This window comes from Corvus brachyrhynchos, unplaced genomic scaffold, assembly GCF_000691975.1.
Source record: "Corvus brachyrhynchos isolate BGI_N302 unplaced genomic scaffold, ASM69197v1 scaffold87, whole genome shotgun sequence".
Lineage (NCBI taxonomy): Eukaryota > Metazoa > Chordata > Aves > Passeriformes > Corvidae > Corvus > Corvus brachyrhynchos.
The window spans coordinates 5287441-5309495 of record NW_008239767.1 but is presented as its reverse complement, the minus strand read 5'-3'; the positions used below and the strand labels follow the sequence as shown (position 1 = coordinate 5309495).

The 22055-nt window shown below is 42.8% G+C and overlaps 2 protein-coding genes across 12 annotated transcripts in view; one reads left to right on the top strand and one right to left on the bottom strand.

Moving 5' to 3' along the window:
- Positions 1 to 68: 68 nt before the first annotated feature.
- LYRM2 (LYR motif containing 2) lies at positions 69 to 1411 on the top strand (the record flags this gene model as incomplete). The annotated part of the gene is given in 3 exon segments (XM_017742898.1): positions 69 to 238; positions 240 to 285; positions 875 to 1411. Coding segments are annotated over 3 exon segments (297 nt in total), but the record flags the coding sequence as incomplete, so codon positions are not given.
- A 1649-nt stretch (positions 1412 to 3060) lies between these two features.
- ANKRD6 (ankyrin repeat domain 6) overlaps positions 3061 to 22055 on the bottom strand; it is an 89832-nt gene continuing 70837 nt past the window's right edge. For 7 of the 11 annotated variants that reach the window (XM_017742890.1, XM_017742888.1, XM_017742892.1 and 4 more), the window contains 13 exons: positions 20014 to 20112; positions 19412 to 19510; positions 16071 to 16169; positions 15062 to 15160; positions 13391 to 13489; positions 13095 to 13172; positions 12175 to 12279; positions 11786 to 11926; positions 11382 to 11558; positions 9225 to 9377; positions 8556 to 8669; positions 6462 to 6804; positions 3061 to 5361 (listed from right to left, as the gene is read on the bottom strand). In XM_017742890.1, coding sequence (XP_017598379.1) covers positions 4802 to 5361; positions 6462 to 6804; positions 8556 to 8669; positions 9225 to 9377; positions 11382 to 11558; positions 11786 to 11926; positions 12175 to 12279; positions 13095 to 13172; positions 13391 to 13489; positions 15062 to 15160; positions 16071 to 16169; positions 19412 to 19510; positions 20014 to 20112 — 2166 coding nt within the window. In that variant the 3' untranslated portion in view covers positions 3061 to 4801. The remainder of the gene's footprint in view (positions 5362 to 6461; positions 6805 to 8555; positions 8670 to 9224; positions 9378 to 11381; positions 11559 to 11785; positions 11927 to 12174; positions 12280 to 13094; positions 13173 to 13390; positions 13490 to 15061; positions 15161 to 16070; positions 16170 to 19411; positions 19511 to 20013; positions 20113 to 22055) is intronic. The other 4 variants (XM_017742894.1, XM_017742887.1, XM_017742896.1 and 1 more) reach the window with 3 other exon arrangements.

Below are 22055 nucleotides of genomic sequence, written 5' to 3'. Positions count from 1 at the left end.
CGGGTGGGCTGGGGGGCTCGGGAAAACTGCGTCCTGTAGGTACGACGGGGAACTCGGTGGTTGTTTAAATATCCCTCGAAGCAGAGCCGCCGAGGGTGCAGCTCGCAGCACTGTCCTGGGGCAGCGGGCAGACTTCCCTCTCTCCTCGCCAGTTCCTGAGGCGGCAGCAGGTCCTTCAGTTGTATCGCAAGATCCTGCGGGCTATCCGGGCGGGTCCTGCTGAGCAGGATCGCCGCTACTTGGGAAAGGGAGGAATTCAGGAGAAATAAGGATGCTACAGAAGAGGTGAGGATCGGGAACCCGCAACTCTGATCGCCTGCCCTCGGGAATGGTCCCTGCCATGTCCTGTCCTGTGTCTCGGGGGTTTGTTTTGTAGCCGTCGCTTCCAGACTGGTGAGAAGACTCCAGTCCTCTGCTTCCTAGTTCTTCCTTTTTCTAGCCAGGGCCCAAGTAATGGTGGCTGAGTTATGCAAAGCCTTGGAGTCCTTAGATAATGTTGAGAGAAACACCCACCTGCTCTGTAAAACCCATCTCCATCATATCTGTGTGCAGTTCTCATTACTGAGCTTGCAAAGGCAGTACATACAGAGGCATAAAGGAAACATTATTAGGAGTTTGAATCCTGTTAAAAACTGCGTTTTAAAGCAAAGCCACAGGCAAGAATATCATTAAGGAACTAGAGGAAATTAATTTATTTACCTGGTTTTTAACCATGTCAGAGACTGTAATGTTACATCACACAAAGAAGTAGATGACAGCAGTGCCAGTAAGAATTGTATGTATTTTAATGCATTAGAAGTCTGTGTGCTTGGGTGAAACCTGTGCTGTGTATGGGGGGGGTGTCCAGTTCACTAGATTCCATTCTATTTTACAGGATGCAATCAGGATGATGATTACTCAGGGCAACATGCAACTTCAGGAACTTCAAAGAACACTTAAACTGGCAAAATCTTGATCTTAATTTTATTGACAGTTCGCTTTTCATCTGCTGCAAATAAGCACAGTGTTTTTTCCAGAATGTGGTTATAATGGTAGCTTTGCTGGCAACCTGGTAATGTTTGAAGGAGGAATCTACTACAGTGGGGCTTTTGTTTTTTCCTCTTCCTCATCCACTTCTCAGTTTGGCTACCCTCAAAAGTGGAAATCACTTGGACACAAAGGACTTTAAAGATCTGCATGGATGATAGTATGTGCTGCAGGAAAAGCAGAAAGCACCAAAAATTACAACAGCTGTGTTAATGCTGGTGGAATGGAAAATAAATATATGCCAGATTATTTTGTCTGCTTTTTACTGTGGTAACATTCACAATAACAGCTCTTCATGTACCATGCCAAGGATTTTCATCCAAACTTGTGATTAAAAGAAAGAACTGAGGATAAATAAATTGGCCCGGAACAAACATCATCTTAATTTTTTGTGTGTAGATGTTGATTTTCAGTAGTAGCTGAATAAAACTTAAAAGGGGAGGTCTTTATATATGAAAATGGGAGATTTTAATCCAAAACATTTATGACCAAGTACCTTCAAACTAGTATTTAAAAGTCAATATATAAGGAAGAATTAGAGGTAGAAAATACTAACTGCAAATGTTGTGGTTTGTTTATTCAAATGTTACACTTCTCCATTTCTAATTGTTAGCTTGCAACTGTTCTCGCTTTCCTTGAGCTGCAGTGTATCTTTTTTTTTTTCCCCCATATAATTTAAAAATGCCTGGATGAGCTGGGGATTTTCTTCACGTAACCAGACAGACAGCAGTAGATAGATGCGTGACTATTTTAGGTGGTGATTCCAAGACATGCAGGAACTCTTCCCTCTCCCACTCTGCTATTGTAGTTTCCTTAGGGAACACCCCTGCTTCCCAAGGTGGTTTGCTGCAGAGTTGCTGAGCTGGACAGACTGGCAGCAAATCCAGTAAATAGGTATCACCACTGGCACCAGGGAAAGGAGAGGACAGTATTCCAGGATACAAGACAAAGACCCCAGCTGGAAGCAGAAACTGTGGTTCAGATTTGTATAGACTGAATCCTCTGAGCTTCAATCAGTCTGTGAAAAATATGTATGTAAAAATGCGTCATTAAAATTTTACATGTTGTTAACATTTTCTTGTAGAACACACTGACAGAACATTAGTGTGTTGGGGATTTATTTTTCATGTTCGGAGAAAGTTCTTCTTAGAAAGGGATTTTGATTGAACAAGCCATAACCAATGTTGGCTGTTACCACAGTAGCCTTTCAGCCAGTGCTTGGATTTCTGTTCCTTAATCAGGAGGCTTTACCCTGCTGCCTCATGACTGTGCTTTCCTTTTGGAACCCAGAGCCTGCATTACTCCTTTGACTCCCAGTTCGTACATTTCCAGGTTGTGGGCATGTAATCCAGAGCTAGGACTGACAGGCAGATGCTGACCTCTTCAGTGCTGCTGCCCTTCATCTCCACTGTTCTGTGGGCTTGCCAAGATAATGTTGGCAGCCAGAAGCCTTAAGGAGTCCAAGTACAGCCTGTAAGGGTAAGCAAATTTACCTGCAGATAAAGGTAGGTAGATCATGCACGTGTTTTGAGAAGTCCTTCACAACTGTGAAGAAGGGAGGGGTATAGAAAGGAATTAGCAGAAAATGCTTCCCTTTTACCATGCAGTCATTGGCTTCAGAGAACCTCTAAAATCAGTAACCTGCAGCCAGGTTACTGCCTTAAATTACTTGGTAATTACTTGGATTTACTTAGAAGTACTTGGACCTATGACTTTGGTAGTGTGGTGTGTATGGGAAGTAGAGCAGCTAAAGCTGCAGCCTCTCCTTGAGCTTGGCAAGCTCAGGAGCGTGTGTGTGATCAGTGCACAACTCAGCCCTGTGCCTGTAACTTCTGAAATGGGGGCCTGCACCAGCCAACAGACAGCACTCAGTCCCTGCAGCCTCCCTCAGCACAGATGGCAAACTCCATTTCCATGTTTTATAACCACAAACAAAAAGCTTGGAAGTTCAAAGTCCAATCTTCTGCTCCCCCTTCCAAGTCAAGCGAGGGGACTGTGTCAGTTTTCTCTGGCTAGAAAACGTTACACCACGCATTTCTGAGCAACATTTACTTTAATTGCTTGGCAAAACATTAGCTTCATCCAGGTGATACAAAACTTCAATAGCATGCTTCTGCATTCCTACTGTAGCTTAAACAAAACTGTAAACATACCAAAGTGTCTATAGTAGACTACAGAAGTCAGAGCAATAAAACCAGGATTTCCATAGCTGCAGATACACTTGTCGTGATAGTGCAGTGATAGGAACTTGAAAAATATTGTTATATGACTTTTTTTGCTTTATACATCTGCTAAGAAGACCAAAGCTTAATTACTAATAAGTGAATGGTGTTCTTCAACACTGTGAAGTATTTTGTATTGATTTTAGAACTCCTTAGTACAGAAAAAAAAAGTCATCTTCTCCTTGGCATAACAGTACCATCCTGTGTTGGAAGTGATTCTGAGCAGTTGTCCTGTGTTGGAACTGATTCTGAGCAGTTGTTCTATCATCATCTGGTAAGTAAACTTCTTTTCTAACAGAATTTGATGGAGCCTTCTCAGAGGTATAAGGAAGAAACTCTAAAGGGGTGAAGATGCAATGAGTTACAGTGCCTCTGGATTATTTGGAGTCTGTCAGCATGGAAAGCATGGGTCAGTGAAGTTCTGATTTTATAACAAAACATCAATAAAACCTTTAAAATGTTGAGTTCTGTTTTGTGGGACTGTTTGTCCTAAAACCTGTAGACTCGCCAGGACCTGGTCTCCATTTTAGAGATACAAGGGAAAAAAACAGAGAGAGGAATCATTCAGAGGTACAAAGGTAGACAGTCTGGACAAGGTGCCTGGGAAAAAATCCTGACTGCAGAAAAATAAACATTTGAATACAGGGAACCAAGCTTTCACTTCCTTAGATAAAGGACTTTTTCAGGCCTCTGCAATAGTAGAGAATTCAGCCATGTGCTGCTTGAAGGAAAAGATATTTATATAAAAATTACACCTAACAAATAGACCGCACTTTCAGTAAAATACTTGCCATCCATGCCCTAAACAAAAGTTCTCAGTCACATTACTGGAGTACAGCCCCAACAATAGTGTAACCACAAGGAGCTCTGCAACCAGGACACCTTAAAAATAAGACAAGTCTGATTTAGCACTTGTTTTAGTAATGGAAAACCAAGAGAAAAGCAAAGTGGTAGCTGAAGCCTCTGTACCTAATGGGATGAGTCGCCTTAGCATCTCCCTCCATGGTTGCCTGCCATCTCCCAGCTGGAAGCCTGCATCTGTCACCCACCCGGGCTTGTAATTGGAGTGGGTTCTTTAGCTTCTCTCCACTGACTAGAGAGAGGCCCTGGGAGTATCTAAAATAGGATCAATAGCCCTTCCATCACTAAGTAATTCTGTCAAAAGCTTTCAAACATCCTGGATTTATTTCAGTACTGGTATCACCACACATTTCCATGTAGCATACAGTGGAACCCTCTTCCTGTGTGGAAGTAAGGGAATTCCCTTTTCAAAAAGCAGTTTTGGTTACTAATGCAGTTTGGTTTCAAGCAGCATCTGGAAACTGAGAGTGCAATATTAACAGACTCTTGGAAATAATCTGCAGCATCTCTTTGTTATCAATAGAGTTTGCATATGAACTCTCCTCAGTTGTGGAGTTTCCAAAGTTATTTCTACTGAAAAAGAGTGTTTTGTTTGGATGTAACAGGCACTACAAATATCTATCAATATTCCAAATTCCCATACGGCAGGTTCCAGAATTAGTCCTGTTGCTTGATTACCTGCCTGGCAGATGCTAGCTCTCTTTCTGCACCTTAGTCCTTAATTTGCAGAGCTCCTCTTCTAAGCATTTGATGTGCTCCTTGAGTGCAGCTTTGTCTTGCTGCGCTCTCTGGTTTGCTTGGCACCGGGCTTCTTCTATCTTCCGCTCGTACCACTTCTCCATCTGCGTGGACACGGCCTCAAAGAAGTACTGGGTAATCTCCAGAGCCTGGGAGGTGTCTCTGAGCGGAGGGGCAGGCAGGGCCGAGGGCTGCTGCTCCTGGCCAGGCTGTGCCCCGGTGTGGTGCAGAGCTTTGTGCCTCGACTGCCCGCTTTTGCTGGACTTCTTTGTCTGAGTTCCTTTGTCAATGAAGTAGCTGCTCTGCGGTTCAGTCTTTGCAGGTTCAGTCAATGGCTGCAAAGCAGCTTGAACTTTAACGTGTCTTAATTTGGAGCCCAAAAGCTCGGAGGAGGGTAGCTCCTGCTGGAACTTGTGGAACGTGCTGGCACTCACAGCTCTGTCCTTTGGCCTGACATCTTGAGAAGGGGCAGAAGAAGAAACTGGTCCGCCAGCCACTACCTGTTGCTCTGTACCTATAGAATAAATTATACACAATATATTAAGAAAAACTCTGGGCATTTATTTTAGCACTCAGAAGACCTCGGTGTTTGATGAATTATGTGGTTTTGTGTGTACGTTGTAGAGGCTTGTATTAATTTATCATATGTTCACAGTCAGGTGATGTAATAGAAGTCATTAAAAGAGAAAAGCTGGCCAAGGCAGGAAGGTGCTGCATTGCAGCTGTGGGGCTACAGATGGACAACAGGCAAAGGACATAAATATTAGGCAAAAATTCCTTACTGTGAGGGTGATGAGGCACTGGCACAGGTTGCCCAGAGTTGTGGATGCCCCATCCTCAGAAGTGTTTTCACTTTTGAGCCTTTTCCTCAAGGCCAGGCTGGATGTGGCTCTGAGCAACTTGGTATAGTGGAAAGTATAGTTGTCTCTACCCATGGCAGGGGGGTTGGAACTAGATGATCTTTAGGGTCCCTACCAACCCAAACCATTCTGTGATTCTGTGACTTCATTGGAGGGATGTGTAACAAGTATCAGTCTAGACTTCCAAAGTAGGTTATGTCTGCTGATATTTATGAACTCCCTGCTTCTATAAAACTGGAAGTCCCAGTAATTTTGGAAAGGTCACACGTTGATGTTTTTGAACTGTCCCAATGCAGAACAGCTCACACTCAAGTACTGCAAGATCTCTTATGAACCTTTCTAGTTTGATGGGGAATCCATGTCTGTTCACTTTGCATAGTGTTTAGGGGACATATACATTGTATTTTAGAGAAGCCAGGGCTCTGACAGCATTCTACTTGGCTGTGGAGACCTGGCCGTTCTGCACATCTCTTTTTTTTTTTTTCCCCCTCACAAGCTTCCAGGGCCAAGAGTTATTCAAAGCACCAAAGGACTTTTGCTTCAAAGACACAGTGGAAGCATTAGGAAGAGTCAGTGGAATTCCACCCAGCCACGTCTTAAAATATTCCCAGTGGCTGCCTTGAAGTGTATTCAAATCCCAAGACATGAGGCATATGAATGGGGGAAAGCACACCACCAGAATTATGTGGTGTTACTAATGCAAGTATCCCTCAGTGAATGCGCTCGCCCTTGAATGGATATGACATCTAAGTACCTGACGTGGTTGTACCCAATGCTCCATCTTGTTTAACGCAAAAGTGTTGCCCAAAGCTTTGTTCTGGCATCTGGACTCTGCTCCTTCCCCCATCTTCCAAGAGGCTATTTGGAAGTGTGATATAGGAATGCTGGTGGGAGCCCTCTGACTGCAGCACAGGCTGGTTGGCTTTACAGTCCTTGGCACTGTGGGGGTTGTTGTCAGTATCCAGGGTCTCAGTGAGAGACTCACAAGTGGACAAAGTTGATTTTGGCCTTGACGACCTGGAATCTCCAGAAAGCTTGAGCTCCAGATTCTGAATCTTCAACAAGCACCAGGTCTTCAGCTCATCAACCAAGGAAATCTATCAGAAAGAGACTGTAAATTACATGATCCTATGATGAGATCCCATGGTTCCTGGGCTGCTGAGGTCAGGTGGCAGGGACAAAGAGAAGCATGCTGGGTATCTATGAGCTTAGACTCCCTATTCAGATGTACATGCTGCCACTGGGAATATTTAACGGACTGCCGATCAGAAAAGGTGGAGAACTATGCACTAGCTAATGAAAGGCAGCCTCTTTTAGTCCAAGCTACCACTCTTAGATGTGAATATGCTACTTCCAATGCAACTCTGATGACTTGTTTAATCATACAGTCAATGATACTTTCTAAGTGCAAGGAACACCACATGGTCATTTTTTTAAGAGTGGAATTCAAATTAGGTGCTTCTGGGGGACAGCTTTATACAATTACCAGCCTCTGCTTCTCTCACCATTAATCACCTTCATTCATTCAGTGATGAATGAGAGCCCCCCACTATATGATAAATCACTAGCAGCTTTCAGATTACACAGATGCTTAATAAGTGTCAGCTGCAGATGCATTTAAATAATTTAAAACAGGAGTAGCTCTTTTCACCCTGTTGTTCATATGACATGAATTTAGGTCAGGCCCTCCTAGGCACAAGGATATTTAGTCAGTGTGTTTAGTAAAGCCCAATTCTGTTTTTTCAGTTGTTTCAATGAGACCCAACTGAGCCAGAACAGCTGACATCGCTTAATTCAGTTCACCTGATGTATCACTCCAGCATCTTGTTTCTTAAATGGAGATTACAGGGAGATGGAGCACAAGCCTAGATGTTCAGAAGCCAGTAAAATACTTATGTCTCTTACGAAATAAAAATTAAAGCTGCCTTAGTTTGGTAAGTACTTTTCTTTGGAAAAGAGTGTTTGCTGGATGTTAGACCCAAGTATCTTGATCAGTATCTTATGCAAGGATTATCACAGCTGTCAGTCTTTTTACATGGATTTGGAATGGTCTTACAAACACTCATGACATTTTCCTAACACAAAGTGTAGTTCTCAATTCTTGGAAGAATACCAATAATGAGAAAACGAACTGCATTTTAAATTCATCTTTGTGAGTGGAGAAACACAAATTTCTCAGCAGGTTTTAAATGGCGAGTTTTTGCAGAAGCTGGAAGGGCAAGAACTGGATCTCTGTGGGAACAGTTATTCTTGTACTGCTGGTTGAACAAGCATACCAAAAAAGACTTTCCCATTGTCAGTAATACACAGCTTGGAGATGATGCCGTGTTGCTAACATCAGAGGAAAGAACTTCAGCCTTTTAATACATGGGGGAAAAAAGATCAGATGAAGAAGAAGGGAGAGATTCCCAGGGCCCACAACCAAATGAATGAGAAGGAAAAGGAACAACACAGATCTTAGCCTTTTTTACTGATTGGATGTGTTCCTGCATATGTCCTCTAATGAAGCAAAAGCTGAAAGCACAACTGTGAAAAATTTAGTGGTAGAAATGTTTGCAAATCACCGTGTTAGAAAAACGGTATTTTGTTGTAGATCCCACACTAGAGACACACCAAATTAAATTACAGCAGTGGGACTGGATGTCACATTCCTCATTTCTAATGCAAAAACTTCATAAATTTGGTTGAGTGACTAAGATGGTGGATAGGAATAATTCAGTCTTTAGAGCTCTTTAACCTGTTTGAACAGATGAGACACATCTCTGATATTTTCTGCCTGCCAGAATGAAACTCCTGAGCTGAGCTGCCAGGGGATGAGCTAAGAGGGAGTAGTTGTTTCAAGCCCTACCTGCCGCTTCTCCCCCTCACTCTTCTCCAGCTCCGTGTGCTGCTGCAAGCGGTGAAGGCACTCTGTCCTCTCTGCCGACAGTCGCTCAGCCATAAGCTTGTCCAAAACACGCAGCTGTGGGGAAAAACAGTTCAGCTGAGATCATCATGTTAGAAACCAAACTCCCATCTGTGAACCCTGTAAACCAAAGTATAGTCTTTCAGTCTTCATTTCTAGGAATGCTCCCAACTACAATTAGATGTAGCTTGCAAAGAGGTTCAATCACAAAATTACCAATTAATAACTACTAAATTAAAAATAAAAAGTAATTTAGATGATCTTGAATGTCAATCCATACATAATTCAGCAAGTGGGATTTTGACAACTATGAACTGACCAGACATAGGGCTGCCTTTTTTCCCTCTTAATGCCTCAAGCCCTTAAGTTTCCTTGTATAAAGAAGCACCAGAAGCCACTTAACACATTCAATGTGTTTTTTCTCAAGACCCTAGTTCACAACATCATTTCCCAGTGGAATGTTACAGTTCCCTGGACTTAAGTATTAAGAGTTCAGGTTTGCTTTTACAACACAAGAAGCAAAAAATGAATCATTACAATGAAAATATTAATTAAGTTGAGGATATGTTTCTAAATCATATGGACAAGCAGACCCTCAGGTCATATTCTTACTTGATGTTGAGTTTTGCTTTCCATCTGGCCCAGCTTAATATTCATCTTATCTTGTACTGTCCCAAGCTCAGCTTTTATTTCTTCCACTGTTGCCTCCAGCTGATTCTCCAGTTTATTTATCAGGGGCTCACAACGACATCCATTTATGGGTGCCTGGAAGGAGTGATGATACATTTACTTGCTACACCCCACCACCCTCTTAGCACACCTGGAACATTATCACAGCCTCCTTCAGTCAGTCTTGGGTTCTTCTATCCCATGTACTGTATCTCACCCTCCTGACAGTATCTTACAGCAGCTCAGCAAATGGGCTGTTAGTTGAAAAAGCACAGCCTACACAAGGATTGATCTGATGTGTGTGGACACACCCAAACACGCAGCAGTGTTGATTTCACTGGGGCTACACGCAGCACTGTGCTCAGACCCTGTGTGCTGGCTGAGGGAGTACATCACAGGCCTATACCCTGTGTCTTAATGCTGTAATTCTCAACTGTAAAAAAAAAAATCTGATTTTGTGGATTATGTGCATTTGCTTTTTAACCTAATGCCAATAATGTGCTCTGTCCTTTTTTTGGTACTGAATGGCAAGGCCCTCGCTGCTTTTGTCTGCCCTCACCCTTCTGGCATTCAGCTGCCCCTTGCCTGCTGGGCACTCCTCTGCCTGCCTTTGACTCACCTGACACCATCCCATGGCCCCTCTGCAAGGGCAACTGCACTGACCACATTTAACTCTCTCAGGGAGATGCTCACAAAAGGCTCCCTTAAGCAAGGACAGCTAAACCTCATCAGCTTCCTCTGCGGCCCAAAGGCAGAAACTGGCTCCTTCAGGGGCTGTACCAGGAGCCCAAAGCAGCTGCTCTGAATCTGTCTGCAGGGGAGCCTCCCCATCTTCTTTAGCCCCGCAGCAGTGTTTCATAAATTGGGGGCTATTCCCTTGCCAGGGAAAGGTGGGTGGTTTGCTAAGTACTAAAGAAAGCTTCAGAAGTACATGTACTTCAGAAATTATGTTTGCTATTCATGGCCTCAGGGCATCAAAGAAGACAGACAAGCAAAAAAGAAAAGGAGAGAGGAGTGTCATGTATTTCAGGAAAAACTGTATGGGACTCTAGCTCTATTAAGCTAATCTTTGTGAATAGATGAGATTTGTATACAAATCTCTTCTATCTGCTTTCTGTACCTCTCTGCTCCACAAGTCCTTCCTATGGCCCGTCAGATCCCCGCAGCAGGGAGATACTCCTTTTAATATATGAAAGGCCCTCCATCCTTCCTGATGTCTGCTAGAGGATAATTCCATAGTGTCCCTGTCTGGAAATTTCTCAGACATTACACTGAGAGATTGGAAAGCAGTAAACAGCCAGTAAAACCTTTGAAGTCTGACTTGAATGATCTTCAGAATCTCCTGAAATTCTGAACTACAGGAGGGGACTAACAAGAGATGATGGATGGATGTGAGAAGCTAAGGAAATGAAAGGATAGACCTCATAGGAGTACAGGAGGGCAGTATTAAGAAAACAACAATACAGCTGTCTACCGTGTCTACAGGATAATTTAATGACTGTTTTTATGCTTTCCTGTAAATGTCTACTGGTAATTAACTGTGTAATAAAGTGACTAAAATATCATTCTCCAAACTAGAATAAATGCACATGGGCTGGTAGCTCCAGGTTTATTTGTTTACCAGTTTCTATAGAAATCCTGCCCCCAGTAAACATAGAATCCCCAAAGACATGTTGCAAAACCCAGGAAGAATTGGAACAAAATCTATTGAGCTTACTCAACCTCTTGGTTTAGGCAGTAAGCTTTCAGTGCTCAAACACTGCTTTTCCTTGGAAAATCTCTTTGCATCTCCTGTCAGAACTCTTAATGTTTCAAAGTATATCATGAAAGTTCTTGTATCATTTCCAATCACTGTTCATGCCTTATCTTTGCAGATCAAAACTACTCAAGTGTGGCTTCTTTAACAGGCACAAAACCAGCTTATAGTTTGCCAGAATTCAGGCCAAAATGCAGCTGAAGCCCAAGCAAGGAAAACCAATCCCAAGTCATGATTTCATGTCCCTGAGAGTGCAGGTAGTGGAGCATATGTTCTATCCATTACCTGTGTCCCAGCTGCACACGCTGCTTGCAATGTCTCCCTCTGAGAGGGCAGTGGCTCACCTGCATCACCTTCCCATCCTTTCCTCGGTAGAGTGTGTAGAGCTGGTAGGCTCGGACCTCGTGGGGAGGGGGTGGAGAGGAGCAGTGGTGTTTACTTCTGCGCTTAGGCACGTTTTTCTGGGGCTGAGGGAGTGTCTGCTGATCAGCTGGGGAGATGGGGTCCGAGAGTGCTGAAACCTGCATAACATACACACAGTGTTTTGCCTATATGAGCCCTGGTAAACTATTCCTGGTGGGAATGGGACAAATCCTTTGAGACAATTACAGCAAAAATCAGTTTTATCTGAAGACTATCTCTGCCCCAGGAGCATGGTGGGGCTGCTGCCCCAACACACTAAAGTGACACCCACACCACTTCTGAACAGCTATCCCTTCTCTCCCTGCTGTTTTAAATCTACTGATACCTTTTCTTTTGGCTTTTTCTTTTTGCTCTTTTTTCCTTTGGGATCTGGTGAGGCTGACCGGGGTTTATCCTTCAGGTTGTTCTTCCTCTCTGGCGGCTGGTCGCTGCTCTGTGTGTCGTCAGCAGCTGAGACACTGCCCTGCTTGAAGCAAAGACAGAAAGTTCAGAGCGGTTGCAGAGATGGGGAAAAGGAGCCTCTTCCTCGATTGCCCAGTTTTAAGCTGCTCTGCACACGTGAGTGGGAAATGCTTTAGCAGCAGAGCATGACAGACAGCCTCAGGCAGCTGCTGGGGCCATGCACAAGTGATGGCTCCAAATGGACTGATTCCTCATGGGTTTTAGTGACAGTCCCTCTTCACAGTAGATCCAGTTGGTAATGCCAGGCCATACCTTGCTCTGTACCACTTCATCCCGTGGCACCGACTGAGCTCGCCTTTCCTCCTTCAGTCTCTCTCTCTTCTTCCTCAGGCTTCTCCCACGGTTAAAACGTGAGACCTGAAGGCAGACCACACTGTTACTCAGTGATGTCATGCTCTTTCCTACCACAGAAGACAAGTAATAGAGCAGACTTTTTCCTTGCCTGTCTGAAAGGCAACGGATAAAGGAGAGTGCACTGCCAGATGGAAACTGATGGGCCAAGCAACGTGGGTGTTTATGGCTGTTAAAACACACCACCACTGAGCTCAGTCTGTTGGGACACTCTGCTGTCCCCTAGAAGGGTGAGCACCTCCTCTGCTGTCCTTGGGCTGGTTCCCAAGCCAAGCCCAGCCTTTTTCATGCGGAGGTGACAAGGAAGGTGAGGGCAAGGATTATGCCTGGTCTCATGCCCTCCCACCTACCTTCTGGCCTGAAGAGCATTGCAGCATTTCACACACAGCTGCAAAGTATAAACAGGACATAAACATTTTGTCCCCACTGCAAAGCATCCTCCAGTGCTAACCACCATTTTGGGGATGGGATATGCCTGAGACAGGCAGCAGAGTGACACAACTCAGGAGCTTCTGGGTACAGGGCAACTTTCTAACTCCTGGGCCACTGCAGGGAACAAGTGCCTCTGACTACTCCACACTCTGCCAGTCAGGACAGAGAAACCTCTGACAGCACTTCATGCTGAGGCTTAATCTGCACACCTTGCTCACCCTGGAGGCTGAGAGGCTCTGTGTCAATAGACCTGAGGCCAGCCCACAATGCCAGCAGAAACACAGGAACCTTTCACAGCAGAAGACAAGGAGCAGGGGATGCAGCCTCCCAAGGTTAAGTGGCCTCAGCTCCATGTGTATGTGTGTGTTGGGGAGAGATGTGTAACGTACCTGTGATGCCTTAGTGAGCAGGAGCGCAACCTCGGGGTTATTGTGCTGTCTGGCAACCTCTAGAGGGGTCTGGCCTGCCTGAGAGGAAAAAGAAAACAGCATTTCCTTCAAAACACAAACTACTGAAAATGTGGAATTTCTCCCACCAAGCTGGTATATACTCTGTGCACAAGAGTAAAGTGACTAATTGCTTTAATTTAATAATTCAACCAAGTATTTTCTACCAAGCCTATGAAGAATGTTGAAGAGACTCTACATTAATATAAAATACCAAAGAAACTCTGTGTCCTGCTTACATTGTTGACAACGGATGCATCAGCTCCTGCCTCCAGCAAGAGCTTCACCACCTTCTTGTGATTTAGAGCAGCAGCTACATGGAGTGCAGTATCCCCTGCCTGCGAGTCAGAAAGCAGAAAACAAAGTTGTGACACAAGTCCTCGGGTCTCACCCTACAAAATTCACACCTTCCTAAAAGATGCTCAGAGATTAAAAAAACCTACACTTACTGATGCAACAACTAAGCTTAAATAAGGTCTGGTCAATAAAAAATAACTGAGTGGGAAGATGACAGGAGCAGGCAAAGAGCTACTTCAGCCTGGGTTTGAGAAATGCAGCTGGGGCGCTGGTGATCTGATTTTTCTAAACCAAGTGACACATGATGCATCGTGGAGACAGCCCGGCTCTACCTCCAGCAAATGGATACGACATCTGAGGCTAGAACAAGTTTTCCCACCACAACCTTCTCTTCTTTTTTTTTCCCCAGGTTTGATTATTTGCTGTGCAGGTGGTCATGTATCACATTACTCAGCAAGAGGGTTGGCATTCTCTTCACAAGATTCCTCAGGAAAAACTGATTTTGGATCAGAGCCAGGAGGCAGTCCAGGTCCTGCACTAACACACTGCCCTGCCCTTGTCCTGGTGCAGTGAGGTGAAGACAGCCATGATCAGATTTGAGCACTCGTAACAGAGCCAACAACTGTTCAAGTGAGAGCGGACACATGCGTATAATGCCCTCCTGTCCCCCTGGTCTTGCATTTTGCTTTCATAAAATTAGATCTCCTCAGGACTAGTGGTTATCAATTGCTTGTTGCTAACTTAGATGAAGTGTACTCCTAAATCAAATCATTCTGTGGGCAAATATGGAACAACTTTGGGTAGTGCTGGGGAATGAAGGAAAGGGATATCTCTCTGGACCAGGTTCACACCAGTTGATCTTAATATTCAGTAGCTCATTTTGCAATTTGAAAAACTCATTTCCAAATAAAATTACGTAGTAAATTTAACATGCTGAAACCCATTTTCTTTGCTGTAATATCTCATAGTGAAGAAAGAACATTAAATGTACAGTTCAGAAAACATCTTTATGATCCTCAACTACACATGGAAAATTTCCCAGGAACATGAGAAAACGTGGTTAAGCACCACATAATATGTTTATTTAGCAGATTTAACACGTTTTACTGTACTAATTTCATTCCCTTCTACTACCCAATTAGGCTATGCTATAGGTACAGCAATCAATTACTTCTCTATAAAACAACTATGCCTGATTAATCCTAGTCTGGACTGATCATTAGTTTGAATTTAGAGCATACTTTGTCTTCACTTTTATGTCCTCTTAATTCCCTCTACTGCAAAACACAGTGAAGAAAAGTATTCCAGAGGAATTCGCATTTTAGTAGCATCTAAATGTCAGTGAGTTGTGCTTCACAATGTCTCTGTAATGGCTATAAGATCATTAAATCACCTCATAAATAAGCAATGCTTTAAAGAAATAATGCAAATGCGATGGCAAAATAATAAACCACTGATATGCCATTACTTTAAGGCTGTTCTTAAAAGCTTAGGCATTTGGTGGTACAGTGGAACACACAGAGTGAAGCAGGATTACTTCAGTAGGAATTCCTCTTCCCAACAACTGGCCGTATGCAAAGGGCACAGAGTCACAATGAGGTTCATGCACTGACCTGGTTCTTTTCATGGACAGAACAGAAAGCACTGAGCAGCACCCTAATGATGGGCAAGTGATTATAACGAGCAGCCACATGCAGACAGGTATCTCCTGCCTGCAAACAGAAACAAAGCTCTGAGCATGTAATCACAGTGAGAAAGCCTGTATTTGTCATGGTGTTCAGGGATGAAATAATCCTACTAAATCAGAAAGAGCAGTAAACACCACACACCTCCACAGAACAGCAATGCTGTCTTCTCTGCAGTACAAAATCTGCTATCATGGGTGGGAAAGTTTAGCAAGAGCTCAGGTCAGGCAAGGTGAGAACATGAATTCTTTAACCACTGATGGGAAATACTGGAATTATAAATGCTATTTTACTGGCACTACAAACCCCAAGTTAGTTATATTTTCCCATTACATCTATTCTTCTGAACCACAAACCAGTGCAATTTGGAATCTCACCTTAGGGTTGCACATAGTGTAGAAAACATGAGTGGTGGCCTGAGCAGCATTTTCATGAAGGGTGGCACTTGTGCAGCTGAGCCTGGGTACCAAAACCCCACAGGTTTCCATTTCTCTGCCGATTTTGTTATCAAGCAGGGCAAAAACATTTGGCTTCCCTTTGTAGATTGCTTATCTCTTTATTTATCATGCCAGAATCATTATAAAATAGAAGGAAAGCTGTCTGGAACTGAAGCCACCTTGAATCTACCTCATTTGACAGACTAACACACAGTATATGTGATCTGCAGATCTGAAGCCTTTCACCACTGTCTGTGCAACAGGAAAACCCCATTTGGCTCCTTCTATCCCTGCTCAAGAGATGCACAAGTAGCGCATCGCTCAGTCCTACCAAAAGCATTCCTGTGCATGATGAATACAATGGTTGGATAGTGGGGTTTTTTCAATATAATTTATAATAAAAATTATAGCTTAAAGCCTTTCTGAGTATTTCTACAAGTTAAAGCAATATAGCTAAAACAAAGTCACACAAAAATGAACATGTTATTTCCAAAACTCACATTATTTTTGAGGTCTGCTCGAGATCCTCCAAGTAACAAAACACGAGTACTCTGGGAATGGCTATTCTGGCAAGCCAGGTGAAGAGGTGTGTTACCTGCCTTAGAGAAATACAGGAAAATATAAAAGCCATATTTAGAAATTGGACATAAATATTAAAAAATAAAACCTCACAGGTCTTCGCACAAAAAGATCCACCTAAGGGTGGGAAACTGTTATTTTCCCAAAGATACGAGGTGAATGAACCCGGACAGTGAAATCCCCACTTCATTCTGGCAATGGCTTACCTGGGACATAATAAAGGCAGAAACAGGACAGTCTAATGATATCTGCATTGGTCAAATCTGTTTACAGGAAGAAAGAACTCTAAAAACTGTCTCATTCATTAGTCTCTAACAGCAGTGTTAAATATTTAATTCAAAGAACTGTAATTCTTGTGTTTCAGGTTTCCCCCATGCACAGACACAAAAAACCAAATTGCCATGGCACAGGATCTTTGATCCCAGCCATGACTACTGCAGGGTATTCAGCAGACCAGGGTCACAACTCCTGTCTCCTTATGTTCATAACACAAACCATCTCGAAGTCTCGCTGGGTCTGTAGGTGCTCCCACCAGGCAGGATATAGATTTTAGGCTCTCAAGAAGCTTTGATGTTCAGGAGGCACACCAGTCTCCAGCCAAGATGAGAAGGGAGGGCAAAAAGCCACCCAAGCTCCAGAGAATCACATGCTATGGTTCCTCAAAGAAGAAAATGTGCAGAAATGGATAGAAATCAAAGAAGTGTTGGCTTGTGTATTGCCTCTCTAACGTGGTGAATGATTTTTTTGGTCTGACAAGTTTTTCTGGCAGCATTTGGCTTTTGTTGGCCTGAAAACATTCAGGGTTTTTGGCTATTGGGAGCTAGAAATTAAATCACCTCAGGTAAAAAGGTTTACCAGGCTTACTGCCCTGCCTGTTCACCTTGATTATGTCCTTTAATTTGTCCCCCTTGCTTTCAAAACACAGATCAAAGCTGCAGGGTTTGAATTACAAAAGGCCAAGTCTTAGATGTGGTCTTAGGTCTTCACTTCGATATTACAGACCTGAATGCAGTCCCTAAGCTGTGACAGACATGAACATTTTTCTTCACAGCTAAATTGCATTTAAGTGTTCATTTTTTCCCTCCCGGGTTTATCTCTGAAAAGCCTCTGCAATGCCTTTATCATTTGCTGTTTGGCAGCTTGGTCCTGGTGGGAAGGCAGATGTCCTGTGCAGCAGATGAGGACTTCAGTTCTGGGAGAATCACGGTGCCAAGGGTCAGAGTTCACAGAGTGGCTCATCTGGTTCATCTCCCATGGGGTGACAAATCTCACACCAACTTCTGAGAGGGAGAGAGGGTCCAAGTTGTACCAGTCTGGGAGTCTTCACTGAAATGTACAGACTGATGGAGAATCTAAAAATAAGGCTACAACTGATCTCACTGAATGATCTATCACAGCAGAAGAGATTTTATTCAGCCAACTTAAAATAAACTGTACCTCCAGGGTGATTGCTGTGCAGGAGGAATACAGCTACCCAAAACACAGTGTCAAATCCTTCCCATCTTCTGCTGCTTCATAGATTTGGCAAATCTAGCAGCCCATATCTGTCCCGTCCATCCCAAATCACACATTGTCTAGGTGTAAGTCAACAGCCTGTGGGATGCTCCTGCACATGGCACTCAACCCTGGCTGCCAGAAAAACTGTCAGAATGATAATGCCTTGTCATCAGTAACACAAAAAGCTGAGAGAACAGAGAAACCATTTTGGGATTAAGCAGACTTAAGCTCTTCATTTTTCTTGAAAACAAGAGGGTAAAAAGCACGTACAAGCATGCAGGATTCCCACATTTTTCAGCAGCTCCTGAGAATATATCTTGTCCATTAGAAAACATCCAAAGAGTGAAATGCAAAGGGTAAGACTGTGTGGGTAAGACATCAAAGACTAGCACAGGAGTTACTCAGGTAGTATTTAAGTTTGCCAGTCATATTTCAGCCATCAACCCTGCTGAGCTATTTTGTGCACATACTTTCCCAGAGAGGTTGCCTCCAGCTGACATACACTGGATTGTAAGTGAAATCTTCTAACTCCCTGAGGCACCCAAGCATGCAGGATAACCAGACTTGCATCTTAAGCCCACACCTTTGTACAGAAGTGCATGGTTATACACAGACAAGCATATCCAGGGATAGCTTCAACAAGACTTCATAGTCAAGCATGAGAAGTTCTCTGAAGTACCCTTGATACAAATCTAGGTGGACATTACAGCAAAAGTAATTACAGAAAATAAGAATTGGTAGTAGAAATAATATAAAAGAAGGGATACACATAAAACAGTATTGAAGACGATGTAATTGCAGAGCACAACTGTACAAACCTATGCTTCTATAGTGCATATACATATACACACGTGCACATACAGGAACATTATGCCCAGGCAACATGCCTTTTTACTCAAAATCTTAGACTTTGACCAGCTGTCTCCTTTCTTTCCCAGCCCCTTCCAGCTGCTGTTTTAGAAAGAAATTTACCAAAAATGCTCAGACATCCCCTAAAGCCATCCCAAAGCCCCTCTCCCTGTCACCTAGGGCACAGTGCCAGCCGCGTGATCTGAGCAACCCAGCAGCACAGCCATCCAAACCCTGACTCTGCTCACACCATGGGCTGCTACCACCATTTCCTGGACTATTCCATTAACTTCTGAATTACTGAATTGACGTGCCCCTCAGTTATAACAATTAGAGTGGAACTAAACCCCTTTACTTTGTTATTCTTTCCTCTAAACAGCTCTCAAGGTTTTATAAATACCGAAAGGAACATAATCCAGGTTCATTACAAGATTCTGGGAAGAGACTATGCTAATATATTAGTAAGAATTTAGTAACAAAAGGTACTCTTTTTTTTGTTTCCCTCTGTGGCTTACATTCCTCTGGCTGTTTAATTTCTGGAAAAAAACAGATTTTCAATACCATTTTCTTATTAGTACAATTCATTTCCATTTTAAATCACACCAATCACAATGAATCTCCTCAGTATAAATTAGAGCACCATGGAGATTTCCACAGGAATGGCAGTGTTCCTCAGCTGTAATTAATGTATCATTCAACACGTTATTGAGTTTCTCCTGCGTCAGCTGCCAAAATATGAATTTCCTAATGCCTGTGGATGAACCATCCAGGCGTGATAAATGAAAAGAAAAAGAAGAAAAAATCTCACTAAGAGCTGGTCCCCCACCTGCTGAGAAATGCCACGGCCAGAAATCTCCAGTTCTGAGAAACAGCCACCTTAGACCAGAACTGAAAGCTCCTCTTCCATGGGTCTCACCTTGTTCTTGGCAAGAACGTTGGCTCCTGCTTTAACAAGCACTTTGGCAGACTGACTGAATCCATGCCAGCAAGCTTCATGAAGAGCAGTGTTCCCATCCTGAAGAGCACACACACAGAGTAGAAAGTTAGGGGCTGTATAACCAACCTACTCTCTTAAAAATATTTTCATTTCCTACTAGCTTCTTTTCTATTTTACTTTTAGAAGAGGGTAAAAATATTATTTGTTTGGAACTTGAAATTAGTTATATTTACTCCTAAATTAAACTTACAGCCTGGGATTCTCAAATTTCTGAGATAATCATGGGAACTGTGCAGTGTTTTGTGTAGGGCGTAGTATGGTTGCACATTCCTTTAATTCATCCCTTAATGAGCTGAGAACAGACTTTCAAACCAAAAACTATCAGCCTAATATAAAAGCATAACTAAATCAGTCACTTGTATTAAAGAGAAGGTGCAGCCTTTTTCTCAGTGTAATTGTTCCAATTACTCTCAAAGCATCAGACACTTACTAAGGAGTATAAACTGTAACTTTCTCTCTTAGACCTTAACATTACTGACTGCAAAGGCTGCCATCCCAAGGGCTTTTGCTTTGCCTTTTACCTTGTCTTGTCTGTCCAAAGCACAGCCCTCTTGAATCAGAGTTGCTATTATATCGGTGTTCCCTACCACAGCAGCCCGATGCAATGCTGTCTGGTCACCCTGCAAAAAGAAGCAAATTTGTAATTGGTACAATTCCCACCTCATTTTGACTCAATGCAAATGCAGACAACATACACAGGGGCTGCACCTTTGACACACATACTGCTTAAATCCAAGCTGCCTTTGAAAACAGTCCCCATAAACAACTACCATTGAAGTTTCCAAGATGAATGAAGTTATTGAAACTATCAGAGAGCTACAAACCATTTACAGTATTTTGCAAGTCATCACAATCCCATATACAGCGCTGAAGCATTCTAAACACATGGCAGTATTAGAAGGCAGTGAATTGAACACGTTTGGCTCTATGTGTCTAATAGTCAACAGTGTCTGTAGGGGACTAAAGGGAATTACAGGCTGTTGTAATTCATCATAATGATCCTCCAGCACTTACACTAACTGGATAAGGCTCTCCTGTTCTGGCTCTGATTGCTCCATCAGCCCTGCTTAGGATAAGGAGCATGAGATGAGATCTGTCTCTTCAGCACCTCTGATGAATTTACCCATTCGTGCTAAGAGTGGAGGCAACTTTACGATGAGGACCACAACTGCAGGACCATCCACTTGTTTCACTCGAGCAACTGAGTAATCTTGAGGTCCAAAGGACTTTCATTTCTCAGTGACCCGCCACGCAGCAGCAACAAGCAAGTCTCTTACATCAGTTTATTTCCTTTAAGGCCAGCTTTCTAAAAGAAATTACACCAATGTGGTCATCTTGTCTGACTGCCCATCTATCTCCTCTCTAAAAACTGCTGAACTCATTTGCTCAGCTAGAGAGCCCAAGGTTAGTTTTCTGCAATCCTTCCAGAAACTGAAGACTAGGCAGACTTAAACCAGTGTCCCTGCCCATCAGGGGTTATCTGTATGTTTTTATGTACATGTTGGTGAGAACCTGATAAAAGAGGGGCTAGAGAAGGATTTATGAAGCAGTGCATAGGGATGTAACACAGGGATCAATGGGAAAATGAGCTGTAGCAGTTCCACTGCTGCCACAACAACTGGTCTTGGCTTTCCTTTGAAGTTGCTTTGAACCATCAATGCTGAAGCACAGCCTGAGTCCAGGAACAAAGACAGGCTTCAAAGCTGCACACAGACTTTTCTGTGATGAATAAACAGATTTGGAATCCCATCCATTTCTGCTTATCTAGATAATGGTCACCACAAACACACACAGGGCAGAGATATGCCACATGTCCTAAAGAAAAGAAGCTTGCAGGAAGCCAAATCCTAAATAGATACAAAATTTCTCTGCTACAATTCGTTATCAGATAGTAGCATATTATATTAAATACTAAAACTAGAGGAATTTCTGTATTTTCTGTTCTAGAGTCTTTGGATAACTGGCGTATTTGAACAATTTGTTCTCAAAGGCAATTAGCAGCTGACTGAAAAATTGCCCTTGGTGGGGTGCTTTCGTGCTAATGACACCAAAATAGTTATTAATCTATAAAAAAATGAGCATTGCCAACCACAACCTTTCAGTAATCCCTACCAGTAAATCATTAAATTAGCTTATAATCATGAAGTTGATTTTAAAAAATTGTGTTGAAGGTGCTTTTTAAAAACCTGCTAATTTTTTTGTTTCTAGAGGTTACATATTTTTGCTTTTTTTTTTGCAACTGAAAATGTATTTTAAGAGACAAAGACAGTAATGCTTCCAGGAAGTGGGACTTTCAGGAAAACAAGAAGTATTGGAAAATTGACAGCATGGCAAGTGCTCTGAACTTATGTATTTGTTCCAAATTCAAAGACAACCAAAATGTTATGGAAAATGTCTAAATTTTACCATCTCACAAGTACAAACGTCAGATAGTTACCGGTTACTATGACTACATGGAAATCTGCTCACCAACAAACTGAGAAAAAATTTGATACCTGATTTTTGATAATGGCACAGCTACTGTTACTGCAGTAGTGAGTCATGTGGGACAGTGCAAAAGTCT